Genomic DNA, 24,037 nt, shown 5'->3' with positions numbered 1-24,037 from the left:
TAAACAACTACCCGGTTAGATTGAGGCTTTGTTGAAAACGTAACCTTTCTTATCTCCAGATGCTGTGCGAATGCAACTCTGGATCATTTGAGCTAACTGCATACAGTATACTGGATATACCAAAGAAGATGACTGTACAAACACATTTTTTTAAAAAGATGGCCAGAAAACCTATTTTAAGGGACTACCATCCTCCTCTCTGAGTTTGTTTCCTCATTTGTAAAATAGGAACAATAATCTCATAACCTACATTAAAGAGTGTGGGAAGCACTATATAGTTTTATATACATATGACCTATCATTGAAAAATAAAGGTTGACTTTTAAGCTGAAAATACAATGAACAATTTTGTTTAATGTATTGTTTAGGTCAACAAAACAAAAAAATCCAACAAGATGTAGGCTTTGATCAGAAAGCATTAGACACGAAACAGGCAAAAACACTGAATCTGGAGCCATAAAGTTTATATTCAAAATAGTTCTTGCTATTTAATAACTGTGTGATCTTGGGCAAGCCATTTAACTAACCTATGTCCTTTTCCATATCTGTCAAATAAAGGGATTGGACAAGATGATCCCAGTCCCTTTAATAATGATAACTAACATTTACATAGTACCTAGTGTCACACACATTATCCTAAGCAATTACAATGATCTTATTTGGTCCTCACAGCCCTAGGAGGTTGGTGTTATTATTAACCCTCTTTTACAGATGAAGAAAAAGAGGCAGAGGTTAAGTGACTTGCCCAGGGTCATGCTGCTAGTGTAAAGTCAACTTTGAATCCTGTCTCCAGCCCTCATGCTCAATCCACTGTGCCTTTTCTCTCATAGGAAAACATGGAAGTTCCATAATACAATACTATGAAGAATAGTTACTTAAACCAAATAAAAAGATATAGGGAAATGGAGAGTAAGGGTCAAGGTAAACTAAAATGATGACAAGTTAAAACTCTTGTATGAAGACAGATAAAAAAGATGGTTTTTTTAGTTTGGAAAATATTTTGACCAAAGTAAAGCCACAAACGAAATCAAAGAGAACATTAAGACTTGTTCAGTTTATGGGGCATTTTTGAAAATGTTAGGTTAAAAAAAGTACTTCTTATGGCAAGTATTAAAGCTTATTTTAATGACTATTTCAAGAAGCTGCAGAGAATATGAAAGGAAGAACTTTCAGGAGATTTTTGAAATAAATGCAGTCAATGAAATTCTGGAATGAGTGATAAACTTCAATTTGTTGAGTTTGCTCCTTTATAGAAGAGGAGCCAAACCCAGACTTAGTCCAACCCTTCCTTTCCTATGACACCATGAGAAGTCCCAAGGAAGCAGATTTATAATTGATCATTAATGGGATCTAGGGATGGATATTTGAGGGGAAAGGTGAGAATGTGCTCAAAGATTGGTAACAGAGAAGACAGGCTACCAAATATTTCTTGTTGCCAATTTCAGAAAAAGAATGCTACATTGTATAGATCCTGAAGTTTGACTCCATATGGCAATTCTTGTTTTGTAGGGCTAATAACACTTAAGGAAAAAAAATAAGGTATAGAAAGCCAGCAAGCTGCATTTTCACATTCATCAAAACTGAAATGTGAGATGTGTCTACTTTTGGACTCAGGAGAGATCTTTTGGAAAGACATGACACCTCAATCAATTAAACTTGACTTACTGAAAATGCTATTTCTTTTGAGTAGGAGGTATCTGGGAATAAAAACCTAACTTCCTCCTCTGACAACTGCATACTGTTGAAGGTTGGGCATGTAACAACTATCAATCTCAAGCTTAAGAAAAAAAAAAAAAAAAGCATGGCTTCCCCCCAATCCCCCAATTTGAGGATTAAAAAAAAAAATCAGCATTGAGTTCTCCTGCCCTACCACTAGAGTCTGGCTTGATTACTTTGAAGTAACAACACTTGAAAGCTCCTATTCTTTGAAACTAATTTAAACACACTGAATTGTTGAAAGATTAAAAACCGCAGTCAGCTAATTACACTCTCTCTCATCTCTTATTCAGCAAATGAATCACTTTTCATTACCACTTAGCTGAAGTACATGAATTTCTGCCTAATTAGAAATGTTGTAGATGGAGCATTAGCAAGACTGGAGCAGGTCAGGATATCTTTGCTGCTTCATTTTTAATTCCTAACAGTAGAGTCAGATAGAAAAGGATGGAGAGAAGTCATTAAACAATTTTAAATTATTTATAAAAATTACTTTGCCCAAATTATAATTATTTTTTCCCCAAACAGTTTCAAATGTCAAACAGAATGAAGGAAAAAGCGGTTCAACAATGATTTTAATGAATATTTTAATGTTATGTATAACAGAACATTATGAATACAATGGGAACAAAGTTTTGTCAATTTAATAAAAAAGAAATCCAACATAAAGAGGGGAGGTAATAATTTGATACCTATATTATAGTGTTTATTTTCAATATTATTATTCCCAACTTGTGGGTAAAACAATTCATTTTGCATTCCAAACTCTAGAATCATGATTTTCATGTGATCTTAATGCAGAATTATAGCAGGAAAACAAAAATGCTTTTTAATTAATTTCCTTTATTTTCCATTAAATCAATAAAATCTTTGACTGCTACAGGTCTCCTTTAATAATATATATTTAACTCCCGCTACTGGAACCACAGCTTGTAAATGCCATATTTACACCAAACACAAAACAAAACAAAACCAAAACCAAGTACTGTATAAAATCTAAAAACCAACACTGTTGGGTTTAAACATTTATATTTAACTTAAAAATGTATTAAGGCGTTAAACCTTATGTTTTGAAAAGATGCCAAAAAAAAAAATAAATATTTTTGCTCTTTGACTTTTGCTGTTAACCAATGGCTAAGGGGATAAACACAGAAAGAAATCTTGCCCATAAATCACTACAAATTGTAAAGAATGCCTGCTGAAAATAAAAGATGCTGGAGATCTTTTCAGAAAGGAAACCATACAACAGCCCCAGATAAAGTATTTCTCCCAGTTCTCTACTGAATTATAATTATAGTAGTAGAAGCAGGAGAAGCAACTTCCATACTTATCACCAATTGCTTCAAAAGATTTTGTTATAATAAAAATTTGGATAGTATAGCAGTGTGCCTGGAACATTAGCAAAAAGTATATACATTCCAGTTACCTCTGATTTAGCCATAATCACATATGTAAGCCTTTTTTTGGACAAAAATAGATATTTTTATAAAAAACAGATTATCAGACTTGAATGACTTCAACTATGGACTCAAGGGTGGTAGTAAAAGCAACGGGTCCAATTATGACAAGGCGATTCAGGGACAGAAAAATCAAGTTCATCAGGTAAAAGAAAAGTACAAAATTAGAGATTCAAACAGATTTGTTCAGCCCTATTTCAGTCTTTCCACAAATTACAATGAAATTGCTTATTTAATTTATAAAGGCTTTTGATGGTCTCACTACAAAACATGGTCTAGGCTCATTGGAAAAAATAATTATACTGCCTCGTCTGAAGTGCTCTGGCCTGTCCATCTGGAACACTAGATATTTCACTTTTACAAAAAAGCCTTTTTTGGTTTTTTATGCAGGTTCATTTTTAGTAATTGGTAAAAGAAAAGGGTACTGATCAGCATTTTCCACCCCAACATCACCTCTCTCTGCAGCTAAAAATCCTTCATTCAATCTGGTTCTTTATAAACTCTTATTTGCTAAAGTTGGCAAAGTTTGCAAAGGCATCTTGCTTGGGTTGTACAGTTCCAGAAGCCATGGCTAGACTGGGCACTCCCATGCCCATTGTGCCTGTTAATCCCAGCCCCGTAGAAGGCATTCCCATGTTCACATTCATTCCCATTATTCCCTGGTTCATCAAAGGAGTATTTCCAAGAGAGGCAATGCCCATTGTGCCAGTCATCACATTAGGCATGCCTACAGGCATGGGTCCCCCCATCAAGGTATTGGTCTGAGGCCGGACAGGGATCATATTCGGTGGTGAGCTTAGGTTCACAGCTCCAAAACTTTGGGTCATCACATTCATAGGCTGTTGCATATCTGTGGGAAGAAAGAGACAATTTTACCACTTTTGAATCTCAGATGGAAGCAGAATGGAAATGAAGGAAAAAAGTTCAAATTCCTTTGCAAATACTTTGCAAAGTAAGTCTTCTGTAAAATAATAAATCGTATTGTACTCACAATAAGTAACATTATAATAATAAGAGAATTTAAAAGTTTATAATGTATTTTCAAATGCATCATCTAACTGGGTGATTTCTACAATACTGTGAAGGAAGGGCAAATAGTAATAACTCCATTCTGGTGATAAGGAAAAACAGGCTTAAAGAGATGAAGTGACCTGGTCAGTATCAGATAGCTAGTTAGTAGAAAAGGCAGAACTGGAAACTGGAACTCAAATCTTCTCTTTCTAGCTAATGGGTTAACTTTTCTTGTGTGATATTTTGTTGCTACAGGCCCTGCTATCCCAAAAGTGTTGTAGATGGAATGGGAAAAAAGGGAACAAATAAGCCCCTCTATAACACTGCCACCTAACCTCTTTGGGTTTATAGTAACCAAAGTTGTCAAGGTGAGAACAGGAAAAGAAGTCATTTAATGTGATGGAAACGGACAATATATGGCAGCAAGAATAAAGACAAATTTTAGGATAGACTGGAGGCAGGATGTCTCTACAATTAAAGTAAAAGCTTTCATAGCTTGAAGTGTTTTTTGACATGGCAACCAACCACAGAGCTGAAATCAGGACTGTCAAGAGTAACCCACACAAGAATGGAACAATTCAAGGTGAAGGCAAAAGGGTCATTGTCACTTACTTTGTTGCTGAATCATTGTATTAAGAGATGGCTGCTGGGGTTTGGAAGGCTGCATACCAGGTAGTAGGTTGTCCAGGCTAATGTTTACACTGGGGTCCGACCAAGTAGATGGCAGGGTTTTGCTGACTGATTTCTGGACCATATCTGTATTCTGATTATAGAGAGGATTAGGCTTCTGCAGCACTGTGCTAACATTTTGTAAAGGCTGGAAGAAAGAAAAAGACTCTAAAAATTAAGCCTCTTCTCAACTGACACGATAAGGTAAAATGAGGAAGTTTTACTACATAAAAGTTTCATCAAAAATAGCATATGTGTGTGCCTGTGCTTGTGTCTCAGACTTTCAAATGAAGCCCCGGAAACCAAAGACCAACCACAATTGCTTTATGTTAGTTCATAAAAATTTTAAAAAATGTTAAATTTACCTTCACAGAGAGTTTGATGGTTTACAAAGTAATTTGTTTATATCAACCGTATGAATTATGAGTACGAGATAAGGGAACTGAAATTTAAAGAGGTTAATAACTTTGTCCAAGGACTCAACTAAGTAAGAGTCGAGTTGGTTCTGAAATCAAGGTTTTGACTCATCTTTCCCTCTTTAATCACATTTTAAAATCTCATCTGTATCACAAAGTTAACAATTATTCCAATTTTGTGTGCTAAGGCCTAGTGGCAAATGCCACCTTTATGATCCAAATTATCTGTTGGTTAAAATATTCAACCCCCCCCACAGAATATTAGTATTGGAATGGGCTTGGGCCAGGACATACATTTTACAAGAAACTAAGGTCCAAGGCAGTTTTTAAGCCTCATGGTGATTTAGTAACAGTCCAAGACTCTTTCCAGTATACATGGGTACCTCTCATTGTCACTATCAGATACAAGTGTGCCATACTTTAAGAAAATACTTTTCACAAAACTATAAACTTAGGTAATTTTTCAAAATGCAAAGTAATTATTCCTCTTTGAAATAAGATAAATTATATATACACATATAAAAAAATAAATAGTGCTTTGAATGCACCTATATTTTTTTGTGATTAATTCAAGAGAAAGGAGAGCCTGAGGACACATGCAAGACAGAAAGATAAGAGTAAAAGAACAGAGAAAATATATCTAAAAAGATAGCAAGACACAGGTATTAATGCAGAATTTAATGCTTAGCTGTAATTTAAACTGCAAAAAGTTTATGACTGTGTGCATAAGCTAAGTTTTATGTGATTCCAGAAAAGAAACCTGTTTGCTTATAGAAAGAGAATGTTTCTCTAATTATGTTGGTGAGGCCTTTTATTCAATACCCCCTCACCTTTCTTGTCCTATTCCCCACCACCCAGTATTATGATTTATTTGTAGGCTCAATTTGTGTATACAGCAACCATCTCTTTATATTCTTTATTCTCTTCCTGTATCCTAGCACCTGGAAGAATAGAACCTGGACACTGAAACTGGTAGTTAGCATCAGAAGTAAATTTGCTCAAGAGTGAAAGATATAAAATTACCAGGTTCCCAAACTCTTAACCTGCACTTATTCTAAACCTAATCTTCTTAAATGTAGTAACTTTAAAAAAATCCTAATAACTACAAACAATACCCTGTAACCTTTCATTTTCATTTAATTCACATAAATGACCCAAAGTTTTGAAAGAGAAACAACATCTGAACATAGTTAACCAATTTAAGGTGGACTAATCCATGAGATGAATGTTTCCTTGAATGGTATCATTTAGAAACAATACTGTTGAAAATTTTAGTATGTTATATGTGCATATGTATAAATACAAAGAGAATAATTTTTTTTTCCATCCAAAGTATGTTTCCTCATTCAAATGACTATTACTTCCTAAACTACCATTACATTTATGGTTGTAGTTTGGAAAACTAAATACAATAGCATTTTCATTAGGTTGAAATTAGAGAGATGATGATGTGGTATCTCCTGAGCCCATGACTTTACTATTAGTTTTTTTGTGTGTGTGTGTTTTTTTTTTTTTTTTGGTGGGGGATGGGGGATAAGGGGGGGTGGTATGGGTGGGTGGGGTTGTTGGTGGAGGGCCAAGGGAAGAGATGAAGGATAGACTGGATTGGACTTACCTGTGACCGTGACATGGGTAAACCAAGGCCCACCGTATTAGTGCTCATCATAGAGAAATTCATACTTTGGGAAGATGTTATGGTTCCCTGGGAGGAGCCCATTAAATCAAATAGGTCTGAAGTATTTGAGGCTGCTGAAGGCTGACTCAGAGTTGGCTGTGAGCTACTGAAAAGTTCCACAGCTGGCTGGGAGGGGCTACTGAAAAGCTCTCCACTAGGAGTCATGGGACCCGAAGAAGCTTGGTTGAAGGCACTCCAATCACCAAAGTCTCCATTCCCACTTGTTGCTGAACCTAAGAGGAAAGAGAGAAAAAAAGGTAAGAGACATTTTGAAAGGCACAGAACAAATGCAACACTCTATGAACTGAAACAAATGAGAGCTGATTTGTGTCCATCCAGATTAACATCTGCAGGTACAATCTCCATCTGGACTTCGTTTTCTCTCATGAATATTTCATGAGTTTTAACAAGGTAGCAATGAAAAAAAAAAAAGAAACTCTACTTATAAAGTAAAATCTATGTTTGACAGGTCTTCAGGTGGCACACTTCTGAAATGATAGTGAAAGAGGTTCCCTTTAGCCAAGTTTACAAATTAAAAGTGCTTCTAGCTAGATGATAATGGTATGTACAGGTTGAGACTGTTGAAAAGCAAAAAGAGATTTTTAGCTCTAAACTGGCTGAATTTTTTCCTGGAAATGCCAGTATTCTTAAAAAGAAGCCTGGTGGAGACAACAAATGCTTTGAAAAAAACTGTCATTTCACAGGACTCTCAAGGAAAGCAAGGTGCACAGAATACCAAAAAAAATAAGTTAATGAAATTCAATGAATAGGACACAAAGAAAAATAGGAAACCAGGAAAATTAAAGAGTATTCAGAATGTTTATCTAGAACACCTTCTAACTTACTTGTCCAATTCTTCAATATGAATACATTTTGAAAAGTCAGCTGAAAATAAAGCTTTGTATGGAACGTTCAATTTATAGTTAAGGTCTGCTGTGACTAAGGAAGATATTTTTTTTCCTTTCAGTATATAAACAGATACCAAATTTTTCTTAACTATCATTTAAAATAAGGTATGTAGGTGTTCCAAGCACCTTCCTCTACATTTTCTACAAATGAGTTGCACATGCAACTATTAAAAAGTAAACAAACCTTTGAGAAATGAATTCATTTGCACTCTTCAAGTACTTTTAACAATTTAATTCAAGAAGTGGGCTAGTATTCATTACCTCAGGGTCTTCACTAAAGCTAGTCTTTGATCTCTTTTACAAAAGAGAGACTGTTTTGGGATATTTCAATTAGTACTACATACTGAAATCTAAACCCACTTTAGGTAATCTGGATGGATAAAGTAAACACTGAAGGTACTAATTCTCCACTTATTTCACTAAAAAAAGTTTTGGAAAATGGGGAGCGGGAAAGGGCAAAAGTCTTTGACCGTTTATAAAATTTTACCAAAGATAATTAATCAAAAGAGGGAAAGATTTCTAGTGGGGCTTTTATTGCTCAGAAATGATTAATCATCTTATAAGTCTCTCTGCCCTTTGAATAATGATGATCAGGTTAGATTAATCACATAAACAAATACATTATTTAAACTATGTGAATGTATTAAAATGATGTGCATAGTCACATATAGAAAAAATTTTATTGTAACTAAAGAGAAGACTTAGGACATGGTTTCTGTTCATTTTGATTTTCATGAAAATGCAGTCTATTAACTCTTGGTTGTAGGCAATCGATCATAATTCCCAATGAAACATTTAAGTAATGAATCAAAAACTCTGGTTTCCTATTAACCTATGTTTCTAGAAAATCGTTACTCTCCTCTATTTGAAGTAACTATTTCAGAGAATAAAGAATCACATAATTTCATTTATGTTACACATAATTATATATCTATTCCATTTCAAACTTAAGGAATTTTATATCTAACTCGGGAGCATCTTCTTATGCTGCATGTCCAATTATGGACTGAACTGGAAAAAGAAAGCATATTGCAACTATAAAAGGATTTTTTGGTAAAGAGTCTGGTGGCTAGGCAATTACTAAAAGCAAAACAATCCTATCAAAACATTCTTTATAGTTTCATAGATTTTACTAGGACAAAGCTCTAAACAAACATTTAAATAATCTCCGTATCTGTTTTGTCCTATCTTTTTTACCGCTTATTCCTTGTCCTCTGCTTTGATAGGTTGATCTTTCTCTAAGAAGGTTTAGAAGGGGAACTGCTACAGTAGCCTTGTTGATCATTTTCTACTTTTGAGATGTAAAAGAAATCTCAAATTATTTTAAAGCAACTGCATGATGAGGTTTCAACCTAGACGGCTACATTTTGTGGTAATTTATTTAAACATTTAAATTATTAACTTGTTTTGGCTCAGTAGTTCGTATCAATCTTGCTTTACCCATGAGTTCCTCTGGAAAAAAACTGTACCAATAGGTAAACTAAATCACAAATCACAAGACTGTTATAAATATAGACTAGTGCTTAACATAGTGCCTGGTACATAGTAGGAACTTTTAACAAATGCTTGTTGACTTCTCTACCGCTCCCAAAGATGAATATTAATAACTCGAAACTCAGTAACTCCAAGTAAAGGAAACTAACCAAATTACAAATTTTCTCCCAAACAAAACACATTAAAAAAAAATACTCAACACAACAGACATTCAAGAGTTCAATATGGCCTATATTTAGAAATGCTTCATTTGGCTAATTTAAATTTTCATCTTAAATGCCCTTATGAGTGAACAGGAAGTCATACATATCAGAGAAGGAAAAAAGATACTGAGGTAGAACTTAAAAAGAAAAAAGTATTTAATTTTAACCCTTTAGTTCCAGTCAGTGAAATCTTATCATACCTTGTGAAGGAAAGTTTCCTGATGCAGCAGCTGATCCAAAGTCAGCAAATCCTCCAAACAGATCAGCTGATCCACCTGGAAATTAGGGACAGAGAAAAAGAAAAAGTAAATATTGCTTTCCAAAAAGAGCTAGTATTTCTAAATTAATTTTTTACATCTTGGTTTTTAGAATAGAAAAACAACAAAACAGAATCCCATTCCCATAATGCTTGAAAGCAAAAACTGGCTAACATTAGTTTGTAAGACACTGCACTGGTTCTTTTAAATAACTACCACTCAGCTCTATTTCTGAAATAAAACACACCATTTTTGGTGTTAAAAATCACTACATTAAAAACAAAAAACAAAAAACAAATGGGTTAATAGCAAGAGTGCTGATGCTTCAGGAAGCTTAATTTTTTTTGCATGAAAATTTTGGTCCACACATTTTCAAAATGCTAACATTAAATACTAGAGGATTTATTTTTCCAATGTTTCAAGTACAAAATGTGCATCATGCTTATCTTATAACTAATTTACTAAAGAAAAAATTAAGTTCAAATATCCATTTACAAATACAAAAATAAAATATCTAATTAAAAAATTCCTAGTTGTAAATTTATGCCAAGTTTAATTTCTAATAACAGTTTCAATTGAAATATTTGAAGTTAATGTGTATTAAATATTTTTTTCTCCATTTCAGTTATAAACTTTCTAAGAGTGACCTAAATTCTGAAATGGCTGCCCTTATTTTTGTTTGTCCTTAAAGAATTCACCCCATAACAGTCACAACCTTAGAAGTAGCAGCAGCTCAATTATTGTGCTTTTAGTGTTATACGTACATTATATAGGTTACATCACAGCTGCTTAGCCTGCAGTGCTTAGAAACTAGCCAGGTGGGACTGGAACATCTGTGCTGCACTCAAACACCACCAGGGACAACTTCCAACATCTGGTGCCATTTCTGAATTGTCTTATCGCTGCAAGACATTCTGCCCCATCTGCTACACTCAACTGGGTTAATTAAACTAGAACCATCTCCCCCTTTTAATAAATGGCCAGCAGTAATGAAAGGAACAATTCAGTTTCTGATACATGTGTACTTGTATTCCTTTTTATGTCATTTTATTGTATATAGCTATTGGCAGGCATAACAAATAACCTTCTCCTCTAAATGGGATCTAGCACCCACTATACCTAAACCCCATAAACATATTAAATAAAAGATGGAGTCACAGTTCTATTCTTTATGTAGTCTCCAAAGCATAATGTCATTATGACCTTTGTTTTCTCCTCTTTTAAAAGTATCTGTACAATCATTGTTTTGTGATAATTTGTAAATTAATCTGATTCATAAATCAATCTAATTTGTTTACATTGATTTAATAGTAATACAAAAATCCTGAATATAAGTCAAGGAAAATAGCCAATTTCAAGCTAGAAGATCGATTACTGGAATACAGACTGTTTTTTGATTCCATAGTTTAAGCCCTTCATTTTAAAGATGGAGAACTGAAGCTTAGAGAAAGTAAATGACCTGCCCAGGGTCATGAGGAAAAAGTAAAAGAAAGGCTTCAAATCTAGGTCCTGCAGTTCCAAAGCCTACATTTCCCATATTGTATTACATTGCTTTGTATTAATAAATGTGAACAGGAAAACCATTAATGATTTACTCATAATGGGCATACTTAAGTGATGATGATTGTAAGGAAATAGCTCCTCTAAAAACTATAAATAGACATACATTTAAAACCTCTCAAGTCCTAAATTAAAACCTGAAGTAACTGACTTGGTACATTACACTTTTCCACCTTTTATCATAAAGACCATCCAATCCAGAAGCATTTGTTACAGACACCAAGTGTCTCCTCTCCTTATGCTATAAGAAGGCTGCCCAAATCAAGTGTGGTCAAGGAGGACCAAGTGGGGTCTTCATAAGAAAGTGTTATCACCTCAAAAGGACAATTATTATTTGCTTCTTTTTATAATTACTAAGTGTATTTGGTCCAATTATGAATTCTACTTAGAGTCAACAAAACAAATGCTACCTTTTGTTTGATGTCTGAAAATTCTCTCAGTTCAAAACCTCCTTATGTTTCAGTCAAGTTTCCTCACTCGTCTGGGAAACCTATCTTTTCCCAAACGTGTGGTACAATTCACATAAAAATGATTAAATTCACCAACACATTTTAAATTTCTTGGGTTGTTCCAGCTAATTTCTTTGAAGAGAATTTTAAGAGATGTCTTCTGACCTCTCACATTCTTTGCTGATAAGAAAAAATGTTCCCATACTCTTTTCTGAAAGTATATATTGGTCTATCACAAATCAAATGCATGTGAAAGACTGTGTTAAACTTCACAACATGAGCTATCCTTCAAGATTCCCACATGAGAGCTGTCATTATAAATGAACCATTTCCATCTGCCTTCTCAGGGCAGCAAGGAGGTTATTTACAATCACCAGCTGGCAACATGTCTTTTTTCAAAACCCTGTTATACAAAGGAAAAATATAGCCAAACTACATGGTATTTAAAATACAGAGTAAATAATATCTACTTTGAGAAGTACTTTCATCAGCTAGGTATCAAAACTGATGGCTAAAATAGAACTGTCTAATGTAAGAACATCTGAATTTTGAGTTGGTATCTTGAGAATGCACAAGGCGTTTAATATTAATATTTATGTGAACAACTTCAGTCTAAATTCTGTTAAGGCTTTCACTGCAGATGTGTACTTAAGTATGTATTTAAACCCCTAAATTATTCATTAACATAAAACCCCTGGCATAAATATAATGAAAACTAACTTTCAGATACTTTGTAATTTTATGAAGTTGATAAGATTTCATATAATTCTTATCTTCTAAGATAAAAATCTGCCAATGACCTATTTATAATTCCCTCTTGAATTCTATATGCCATCAAACTTTTAAATGGGCATGAGCATGATAAAATTTTAAAAATATTACCAGGCATATAAATTATCTTATATGAAGCTAGCCTATGGATCAATTCTTAAGTTATTTAGTGTAAGAAGGTCCATTGGAACTGTTTTTGAAGGATAGTCGATATAGTCAGTACTAGATGTAAAACAGGCTTTCCAGTACAAATATGCTTATTAAAACAAAACAAGACTTTTAGCTGGTTTACCTCTATGTACCATCCATAAAAGCCACCAAAATATTCCTAAGACAGAGCTCCACATGAAAACATCCCAATTTCAGAAAGTTTTCATGGCATCTAGTAATGAATAACCTGGTTGGGTGTAAGTGCTGTTTTGTTTTAAATTCAATGGAACATTTTATAACAGTTTTAATATAGGTGTTCTCAAAGATGTAACAAGAAGTATGAACTACCTCCCAAAAAAGCATAAAAAAATTTTTTTTTCCTCAAAGGAGACAGTCATCTGTAAGCAGTACAGATGCCATATCTGCTTAGCTTTTATAGTTCATGCTCTTATTGCTTGCAGGATGGCACTATTATAAGTATAGGCACATCTGCTAAATGGCACCCAAATGGCATACCACACAGCAATATTAATATGATATCTTCCTATACCTTCAGATGTGTAGGTGAACCTTCTTTCTTTCAATGGAATAGTCAATTTGAAATTGTTTGTATATTATTAAAACATTTAAACAGAGATCCAGGGTAACTGATAATTTTCTTACAAACTGGACTGAAGAAAGATTGGAAAAAAAAAAAGGGTCTTAAAAATAGTTTTGAGATCAATTATTTCATTTTGTTTAAGCACTCAAGAGAAAATTAAGTTTAATGTGAGAATGTATAGATTTTGTTCAAACTTTCACTAAGTATTGGGGGGGAAAAAGTTGATTTAACTTTAACTATGGTTTCTCTGCTACCATTATCTCACTACTTTAATACTGATTTCTACTTAATTTGCCAAACTTTTGCTTGCACTCAAGGAAGAAAACTTCCAAAGGTTTCTTGCCAAAGGAAAGAAGCATGGTTGGTGCTTAAACATGCTCTCTATTCAAAGTAATTATTGATACACTGCTTCCCCCACCCCAAAAAGTTATAGTCATCCAACTGACCTTCCTAGGATTGCTCCATTTGAAACACACCATAGACATGTGAAAGGAGCTGTTTAATACTTCAATCCAGGAAGTCCAAAATAGTTGATACTTTGTGACACTACTTCTGTATTAAAGATAAATTTTAATTTAACCACTTTACATATTTACATAAGGATACAACTCAAACTTAAAATACACCCCAAAAGAAAACAAGTAATTAAATAGTTAAAATATTTAATATTGGAGAGTTGCCAAACTATTTTTGATTTACCTATCTGATATGAACATGAAGCAGCAGAGAGGGAAAAGATTAGGAAAAGCAGAGAGAAGGACAAAGGGGGACCCTAGACTTACAAAGACCAGGCGGGCTTACAAAAACACCTTCAAATCAAACCTTCAGTTGTTTTCTACTCAACCTCAAGTGCAAATTGTTTAGCTCAAATGTGTTTTAAAAATTAATTGCATTTGGGGGGGCAGCTGGGTGGCTCAGTGGATTGAGAGCCAGGCCCAGAGATGGAGGTCCTAGGTTCAAATCTGGCCTCAGACACTTCCTAGCTGTGTGACCCTGGGCAAGTCTCACTTGATCCCCATTGCCTAGCCCTAACCACTCTTCTGCTTTAGAAGCAATACACAATACTGATTCTAAGATGGAAGGTAAGGGTTTTAAAAAAAAAATTAATTGTATTAAAAAGGTAACATTTTATTTACTTTTAAAGATTATTCATATCCCTTTTTTCTTACCCTTTCACCTTTCTTTTTGCTGTTTGAATTTTATTTAACATGTATTTAAAGTATACTTAGTAAGATATGAATTCTGCCTAAGTTTTACTTGTTGATCTGTTTTTACCAAAACAACCTTTTATTATACTATGATCATTCACACAACCTTAAAAAGAACACTTTTGCTGAAATCAATTTTTCAAGATTAAAAAAAATCTGATGGACATTTAAATATGGCAAATTTAGAAAGAAAGTTAAGAAAATTTTATCCCCATGTGCCAAAAGTCTACTCAGTAGGCTAAGAAAATTATATTGCAGGGTTTTTTTTCCCCAAATAGAACAAAAACTTGCTGTCTTCTAGACGTACCTCAAATTAGATAGTCAAAAGGAGTTACATTCAATGGAGGAGCAATAAAACAGGCAGAACCTAGTGCTTTATCCCCCTCGAGCAGAAGAAGCTCCATGGTTAGGCAATTTTATGAAGAAAAGCATTATCTTTCTCTCTCCAAATCAATTCAGAAAAAAACTAGAAAGTGACAAATGTGGTCTCAGTGAGAGATTCCACTGAGCACACATAACATGAACATCACATTAATGAGCAACATCATTTTAGAGTAAAGTCATAGGAAGGCAATCTCTTAAAAGGTGATTTTAAATTTATTTTACAACGAACTCTGCTTGGTCCTGGGGATACAAAGTACTAGGGGGCTAGACTAGATGACTCTTAAGGCTCCTTCTGGTCTTAAATCTATGAGTCTATGAGGAGGTATGGCTGCTATCTTCAAAAAATTTAACTCTTTTGGGGGATAGGAAACATACATATAAGAAAGTAACAACTCAAGCTTAAAAGCTTTTCTTCAACAGGATGTCTTCTAGTCAGAGTAGGATCATAACACAAGGAATCTCTAGAATAGTGATAACTTATTCAACAATCCTTTGATAACTAATGCCAAGCAAAATATAAAAGACACCAAATGTGTTGCCATTATCACGAAGGACTGCCCCATTCAAAGTTAAAACTGAAGGTGTAATAAAAAAATAAAAAAAATAATGAAACTTTCTAAATATCCTTTTCTTACAGATATTTAAAACGTCAAGCTCAGGAGCTCTAGAAAGTTTCCTCAATGACATTCTACCTCACTCAAAAGAGATTGATCTAGTAATTCATGCAACAAAACTGAAACCAATAAAAAATATACATTATGCAGGTATGACACTCAATGCATGTTTATGTTTTAGTGTTATTTTAGACAGGTGGTAAAGATAGAGAACTGAACCCTTGATTGAGCTAAGTGGGCTAGACTATATTTGGAAAATTGTATTGCATTTCTAAAGATTCCTAAGCTAATTTTTCTCCTATGAAATCATATCTTTTTAATAGCAATACCCTCCCAAAGATACCATGTGGCTATAAATCAAACAATACCAACCCCATCTACTTTGCCCATTAAAAAATAAAACTGCAAGAAACCCAAAGGGGAATGGTAAGACATTTGGGTGGAGAAGGGCATATTTAAGTAGGCCAGAGTGTGCCTATGTTCCATAATATTGATTTTCATACAAAAATGACATAAAAGATTCATCAAAAGACACATGACCAGAAGAAAGTGGAATGGCCATACTTCCTCTCACAGATACCAAATGGAGGACATATGAAAAAATATAGATGAAAATCAGAGAATGAGAAAATAGACAGGGTTGAAATCTGGAACACCAATAAGTTCATGGAACTGCCAGACTAATAATATAAGGCAACAGGTATATGTTACAGTGCCATATTACAGGTACCACAAGCACTGAGAGGGATGTGATCACTAAGGAGTTGGTCAAATTTCTATGCCTTTCCATTACCTTATTACAAATAATCAAACAATATTATAACAGAAGTTGAGATGTCTCTCAAATCCCTCTTGTAATTCCTCTAACCTAAATACTGTTGTCTTTTCCACCTTTCTTTTCATAGGGTTATTATATATGAATTACAAAAGACTGAGAGCTTATAATCCATTGTATAGATGGAAGGAACTGATTCTCAGAAACTTTAAGCGATTTGTTCAAAGTACAAAGAACAGAGTGGGGACAATATAAGATAGGCCTTCCTTATTCTTAATTTAAATAGTCTTTCTATTTTTTTATTATACTGCCTCCTTTTGAGAAATACTATTTTGCAACTTTCTTTCCAGTTTTTTAAAAGTAATGCAACATTTTTTTTTAAATATTGCTATTAGAGAGGTTCTGTGATGAAAGTTATTTAGTAGGGGGAGGGAGAAGGGAGTAAACATGAATCTTACCTGTTGGTTGGCTAGTGCCATCAAACAGTAGATCAACAAGGTCACCAGATGATTTGCTGCTAGGCACTGAAGTCTAAAAGCAAACCCACAATGCATAGTTTTAAAATTTCTTAGATTTTTCTAGACCTACAACTGAAAAGGGAGTAGACGGAAACTCCAGATAATCATTAAGTTTCACATTTTATCCATCTCTACTTCTAAAAATAATGATGGTAAGCAAATCTCAACCAAGTAAAGTAATATTATTCTTTAAAAGACTAGTTAACTTCAATCAGAGGCAACTCTGATGTGCAAAGTTGCAGAGCAAGTGCCCATCTGCCCTAGATAGATGAAGTTCCTCAGAAGCAGTTTCTAAACACTAATAAAATCATACATCTAAAAAAAAATACTTTCACCAAAATTGACAAGTATACGAAAATTTATTAAGTGGCTACAACATGTCTAAAACTGTAGGCATTATGACAAATACCATGAAGACAACATGATCATCATCCTGAATCAAACCCTAATATAGACAGCTGGAAGGACCAAGATATATTTATACAATCAAGAGCATGGATGAATGCTCTAGATTTTGAAGGGAAATATAACTTTAGATTGGATTAACTCCCAAAAAGGAAGTGGGACTTTGAAGACCTGGACTGGTAAAGAGGTGTGGAGAAAGTTTCCTACAAATACATAAGAATCCAATTGAGCAGTTCTGGCTAGGAGAGGCAGAACCAACTGATGAAGGGTATTGAAAGTGACATTACACTGGCCCCTCCTCCAAATACAAACTCATTGTTGCCTGAATCTTTGTTTATGGTATTCATCCTCTTGTCATTTCTATGTAAACAAAACGATCTGAATCTTTCAAAGATCAGATCAAATGAAGTAATACTTATAAAGCATTTAGCACAGTACTGGCACAGAGCAGATACCATATAAAAGCTTAGTCTATTCCTCTCCCCCTTCAAAGTTCCAATCAATTCCTCCTCTGCCCATGATATCTTTCCTAATTATACACTACCCACACGTTAATCTCTCTCTTCTCTAAGCTCATGTTTATAGTCTAGACCAGAGGTGTCAAACTCAATAGAAATGGAGGCCTCTAAATCATACATAAAGATTCTTCTGGACCACATATTGACTTAGAAAATCAACAATATCTATATCTTGTTGTATTTTTTATTTAGTTTGTTAAATATTTCCTAATTACATTTTAATCTGGTTTGGGTCATAACTGAGTGTCACAGACAGACAGCATGTTTGACACCTTTGGTCTAGACCATGCAATCTATAGTACTTGATAAGATATACTTCTTGTGATTCTTCTTCCTAACAATCTCAAGTACATACTGTCTCCCTAACTAGACTGGAACACTGGTGTTGAGATCTTAAAAGAATTGGTGACATACATCATATGTTCCAGTAACTGAACAACAGGTTTTAAGTTTCTTTTTCCCAACCTAAGATTAGGCAGAATTTCAGACCAACATGGAAAGTATATTGTTCATGTTACTTTTATAGTATTTATAATCAAACTTTATGTTATGGCATTTATAGGTAGCATGAGCTATACCAAACTTACAAAATACATTTTGTTCAATTTTCTAAGTTTTAACAGCACATGATAAGAGTAGGAACAAGAATTTTCAGAAAACAAAATATTAAGAAAAGCATCAATATCACAGATGAGATAATTTATTCAAAGAGTCAGCTTTCTATATTAACATTGGCAAATTCAGCATGCTGAGTTCACTTCTGGAATGACTGATAAACAATTCAGAGCAAAATAGTTTTGATACTCTTCAAAGCTGACTGGCAAACTGGCACCCTCCCCTCCCCTTTCCCAATGTATGTTAAATATATACTACTTCTATATACTTTATTTCTTTTTTTTTTCTAAAAATCTTTTAATTGTGGAGTCCAGATTCAGAAATTTTTCTGTGGCTCCAATAATGAAGTTAGTCATTCTCAGAAGTCAGAGAGAAAGAAATCTATATATATATATCATTGTCTTACCCTCCTCCTTCTACCTAAAATAATATGTTGCTTCTACATTCAGGATTTGCGTTCAGAAGATACCAACGGAATAGTTTCTCTGTCTAAAGAACTCTTTCCTGTCATAAATGGTTATGCTAGAGAATTGCTAATTAACATGGCTGTTTACAGTAAGTACACTGTTACTTGCCCATGTTGAGGAATTCTGAGAATATGTACACTTAAGGTTATGCCTACCTTTATTGAAGACTGAGGTGTATGAGTTGTAGCATTTTGATCTGGACTTGCTTTGTCCCCTGTGTAATGTGCTGCTGCTCCAAGATCAATGGTTTTGGAAGGATTTGCTGTGCGTTTGTGTCTAGTGGTGGTTGTCTCTGTGGCTTGTGTAATGTGTATGTGTTTTGTCGTTACAGTTTCCTCTTCATCTTTAAATTCATTCTTGGGAGATTTGCCTCTTCTTGCTTTCTTTTCTTCATCACTGTCACTAAAAATATTTTAAAAAATCAAGCAAATGGTAAGATGATTCACAATTCTGAAAGTTATCTTTAGTGACTTGTATTCAGGCATTTCAGACACAGTAAAACCCAAATTCCATACTTTCTTATACTGGATGTAATCATTAAAAAACTACTTGAATATTAAACAAATTATATAAAGTGCATTTCCTATGTAAAAATTTAAATAACTAAAAAGAGTTAATTGATGAAAGTGTTAAGATCTCATTTGATAACTCCTCTGCCAAAACCCCCACTATTTTGTGAAATGAGTAAATAAAGCGAATACCATTTTTGCAATGTTATCAATAAGGAAAATGACTGAGACTCTGAGAAATTAATTGATTTAGCGATTTTCTGCTATATTAATAAGATTTGTTTTTTCTGCTACATATTACACTGCTTTCTAAAGCACCTATCAGTACTAACTCAACCTGCAGCATTATCCCATCAGATTCCAACAGTATAAGAACCAGGATATGACATCCATTTTCTTGAAAAGATGCTTCCAAATAGTTTCCAGTTTACTTCCTCTATATAGTATATTATTATTACTAACTCACCTGAGCAGCCTTTTCAAAAACTACAATTATTTTTTTGTTATCCCTTATTTCAATAGATAAGTAAGCTGATTTCTATGTAAGTGGAGAAAAAGGCTCAGCATTTAATTCACTTTAATTCTAGTTTTCTTATATTAGAATAAAATGAAGCAAGTTGCATTTGACATGACTTTCATGGAAAGTTTAAAAGTACTTAGAAGTATTCTGGAATAGCTAGGGTAACACAGTTGATAGAGTCCAGGCCCAGAGTTGAGAAGACTTAGGTTTAAATCTGGCCTTTGACACTTCCTAGGTTTATAACCCTAGGCAAGTCACTCAATCCCAGTTAACTAACCCTTGACAGAAAGCAAGAGCAAATAAATAAATAAATAAATAAAAGTATTGGGGGAAATCACCTGTTGGGTAAAGTCTAAAAGAGAAGTTTGTTTTTAATAGTATAAAGGAAAAATTACTTATTGATAAGAAATTAGCTGGGGTCCTTACCTTTGAAAACTCAAAGAAACACTGGGGATCTGGGACAAAATATGGCAAAAGATACGCTACTTGTCTTATTTTAGCTTACCCTAAAGTAGGCAGTTTAATTTAAAGAAACCACTTAATATACATGGTGTCGAAAAAGATTCCTTCTTTGCTGTAACAATTACTAATTATTATGTTCTGATTTAGAGCTAAGCTAAAAGCAATTTTCTACTTAAATATGAGTCATTTTGGAAATGATAGGACAAAAGTCTAGGATGAAGAAGGCTGGCTTCTCATACAAACAGGCTAACACATTTATATAGACATCTGGTTTAAAGGTCACAATCTTGAAAAACATTCAGTAGTCATTCCTACTTAATATCACAATGACAGGCCTGAATAATTGTAACACTAGAAATGTGGATCATTCCAGTCAAGTCCATGGAAATGTTATTTTTTTGCAGTTCAGATGTTTTAGATCCAAACTGACTTTGTAGCTTGTGATTTTTAAGCCCAAGTTGCCAAAAATGAAGTAATGAGCTTTGCAGTTTGAGTGCTGAAATAATAAGGTGAATAAATGAAGTATTAAGGTGATATACTGTGGGTTACTCTGCTTGATGACTCAATATCTATTTTCTATTTCATTCCTATAGTGCTAAGAGCCACTATGAAAAGATCAGATCTATTAATACTAAAGGATTTGCCCTCAGGGTCTAGCCATCTAAAAATCTACACCTCAGGGGCAGGTAGGTGGCTCAGTAGATTGAGAGCCAGGTCCAAAGATAAGAGCCTCAAGACATTCCCTAGCTATGTGACCCTGGGCAAGTCACTTAACTCCCATGGCCTAGCTGTTACCACTTTTCTGCCTTGGAAGCAATATACAGTAAAGATTCTAAGGTGGAAGGAAAGGGTTTAAAAAAAAAATCTACATACCTCTGTCCCTCCCAAAAGAAGATGACAAAATAGGTCTGGCCAGAAGCTTTTGAATGTAAAGGAGTAAAGTCTCTGTTGTATCAATTATTTGGTTAATCTATGGGGTCATATTCTTTTTCCAGTTTATCCTTGCTATTTTTTCCAACCCCTCCCCCTACTGAAACCTGAATACTTCAAATGAAAGAAATAAAAGTTATAAGTTCTTGCACATATGTACAGAGTTTCTGTTTTAGATAGAAGGAATAAATGGGAAAAGTTAAGGAAGAGAAGGGAGAATGATGTGAAGAAACAGAGTAAGGAAAAAAGAAGATCAGAACACAGGAGAGAATATTAAGATGCAGAAAGTCAGATCCTTAGAAAACAGGCATCTATGTCATCATCTTATTTATCTACCAAATACAATAATGCCAAAAAAGAAAATACTAAAAACACATAAATTCTTGGGCCAACAGATAACATTCCAGAAATTGTCTTGAAAGTGGTGGTCAGTCTATGGTATTCCCAGGGCTCTGAGATGTAAACAAATAAATGTACTGAGAAGAGTACTAGTAAATATTACAGTACCTACATATGCTTGAAACAAAACAAATATTTCATGAGATTATTAGTTTTACTATTTCTATAATGTCCAGAAATAGTACAGATTAATGTTCCTTTTAGAGGTAGATGACCACTATATAGGGAAGAAACAAATATTTAACATAGGCTTATGAAAAAGCAACATAATATGAGTGCTGAAATAGGTTAGATTTTGCTCTATTCTATTATTGGAGGAAAATGGGATGCATGAAAATAGATCGCTAAACCTCAGAACCACTCTGTGACAATTCTTCTGGTTTTTATTACTAATCTATTGGGCACTGTGATGTTTCCCCTTTTATATGTATATGATATAAACACACAATGAAGTGGCAAAAAAAAAAAAAGAATAAAATTTCAAGCCCTAGATTTGCCTTATATTTTGAAAAATAATTTCAATAATCTTGTAGTTCCTATCTCCATCTAAGGGGTAATTTGTTCCTTATGTGATTCACCTGACACCCTCAAGGTGACCCACAACCTGTTGTGGAATCAGAATAAACATTGGTACTTCTTGTTCTAGGGGGAACCATTTTATAGGAGAAATTAAATGACTTAAGTAAATGCACAAAAAAAACCCTGTTCAACTTTTAGGAAAAACGGAGTGAATGATATGGAAAACAAATTAAATACTGTTAGCAAAACACATGTGACAGCATTAAAAAAAAAAAGCCACAACCCTTTCCAAGAGACCTAAGAGACAAAAAGAATTAATACCTGCATCTTTCTGGGGAGTCTTCTCTATCTTTCCTGCGGAACTTGCTGATGGTGTCGTCAATTGTGCTTCCAATTTTATCACTCAGCTCACCTAATTTATCACTGAATGGAAAAGCACTCTTGTTTTTATCCCACTCTTCGTCCCATTTTGATTTTGGCTCAGGATCATACCTTTCACCTATAAGATACATAAAAAAAACAAGAGCAAAACCAAGGACATTAAATCCAAAAAGATGCCTGCAGTTCTTTTCCTTCTACAAAACAGTTTTCAAAGCAAAATCGAAAGCTCCCACCGTGCTGAATCAACACAATTACAGCAAGATCCAGCATGTAATGCCAGTCATTAAGTGGTAGGAATGAAGATTCAAAAGCCTTTGTTTATGAAAACTTCCACAACCTCAATACCTAGTCCAGCACATCAGGATGTTCTTAAATGCTGCTGAAAGGTGCACCACAAGATAGAAAAATCAAACACAATGATAACAAGCATATCAGGAATAGAAAAAACTAATGATCATTCAAGGAAAAATATTTTACATTTTGGGGAGATTTTAAGATATTCTAATGCTATGAATATTTGAGATCATGGTACTCTAAAACCTAGAAAAAACATCTAATTTCATCTTATTAATGAAATCTTTTATTAGAGGGCATCATGAAAAAAAACACAGGAGCATCATTAAATGAAATCAAATTTCAAAAAGTAATGGAAAGGAAATGAGCAAAACATTTAGATAAATAATATGACTCCAAAATATTTCTTTCCAACTGATTATATCTTTCCAATACTTAAAAAAACACTACTCCAGCTGTGTGACCCTGGGCAAGTCACTTGACCCCCAATGCCCACCCTTACCACTCTTCCACCTATGAGCCAATACACAGAAGTTAAGGGTTTAAAAAAAAGAAAAAGACTACTGACAGCAATTTTGTAGAATCAAATGAAATAGAACAAACTCATTATTAAAGTTATAGATTTTCTAATATATCAAAGGAACTTAATAAGAGTTCTTTGCTTTAAAAGGCCAAATCATCTAGTAGGGAGAACAAGTTTTATCTTAAACTTTTCTATAATGTAGTTGAAGTCAGCAATAACTAGTCAACAAAAATAAATTGTTGCCACTAACAATTACACAGAATAAAATGACTAACAAAAAAGGCATTCCTTGACATGAAAGTAAAATAAACAGTCAATAACAGCTTATCACTTGATCAACTACACACATAGTACAAACATACACCTGGACTTGCACTACTTAGGGACCATCTGTTCGAACTGTGGGGGAACAGTAAGCGAACAAGCCTGAGACCATAATTTCAAGAGCTTCGGCTTTTTGTCTGGTTCATCTGGTGGCCTCAGAGAGAACTGGAAAAACTGGAAATAAGTGGGGTCTCTTTCAGTGAGTTGAGGTCATATTTTTATGTACATGCTCAGAATGAACTGCAAGTGGGAATAGGGTATGAAGTGAAACTTGTGGGACATGGAAAAATAAAAAGGTACTCTCTGAGTAGCCTAAGGGAAACAGGGATAGAAGT

At 34.0% G+C, this 24,037-nt stretch overlaps 1 protein-coding gene across 2 annotated transcripts in view; it reads right to left on the bottom strand.

Annotated features, from left to right (window-relative positions):
* Positions 1 to 2,273: 2,273 nt before the first annotated feature.
* The window catches only part of CLINT1 (clathrin interactor 1), a 63,951-nt gene continuing 42,187 nt past the window's right edge, over positions 2,274 to 24,037 (bottom strand). The window contains exons 6-12 of one of the 2 annotated variants that reach the window (XM_044664463.1): positions 22,502 to 22,679; positions 18,997 to 19,243; positions 16,777 to 16,849; positions 9,750 to 9,824; positions 6,885 to 7,177; positions 4,797 to 5,001; positions 2,274 to 4,023 (exon numbers count right to left, since the gene is read on the bottom strand). In XM_044664463.1, coding sequence (XP_044520398.1) covers positions 3,677 to 4,023; positions 4,797 to 5,001; positions 6,885 to 7,177; positions 9,750 to 9,824; positions 16,777 to 16,849; positions 18,997 to 19,243; positions 22,502 to 22,679 — 1,418 coding nt within the window. In that variant the 3' untranslated portion in view covers positions 2,274 to 3,676. The remainder of the gene's footprint in view (positions 4,024 to 4,796; positions 5,002 to 6,884; positions 7,178 to 9,749; positions 9,825 to 16,776; positions 16,850 to 18,996; positions 19,244 to 22,501; positions 22,680 to 24,037) is intronic. The other variant, XM_044664465.1, reaches the window with a different exon arrangement.

The sequence above is a fragment of the Gracilinanus agilis genome, chromosome 2, assembly GCF_016433145.1.
Source record: "Gracilinanus agilis isolate LMUSP501 chromosome 2, AgileGrace, whole genome shotgun sequence".
Classification (NCBI taxonomy): Eukaryota; Metazoa; Chordata; class Mammalia; order Didelphimorphia; family Didelphidae; genus Gracilinanus; species Gracilinanus agilis.
This window is presented reverse-complemented; position numbering and strand designations above follow the sequence as displayed.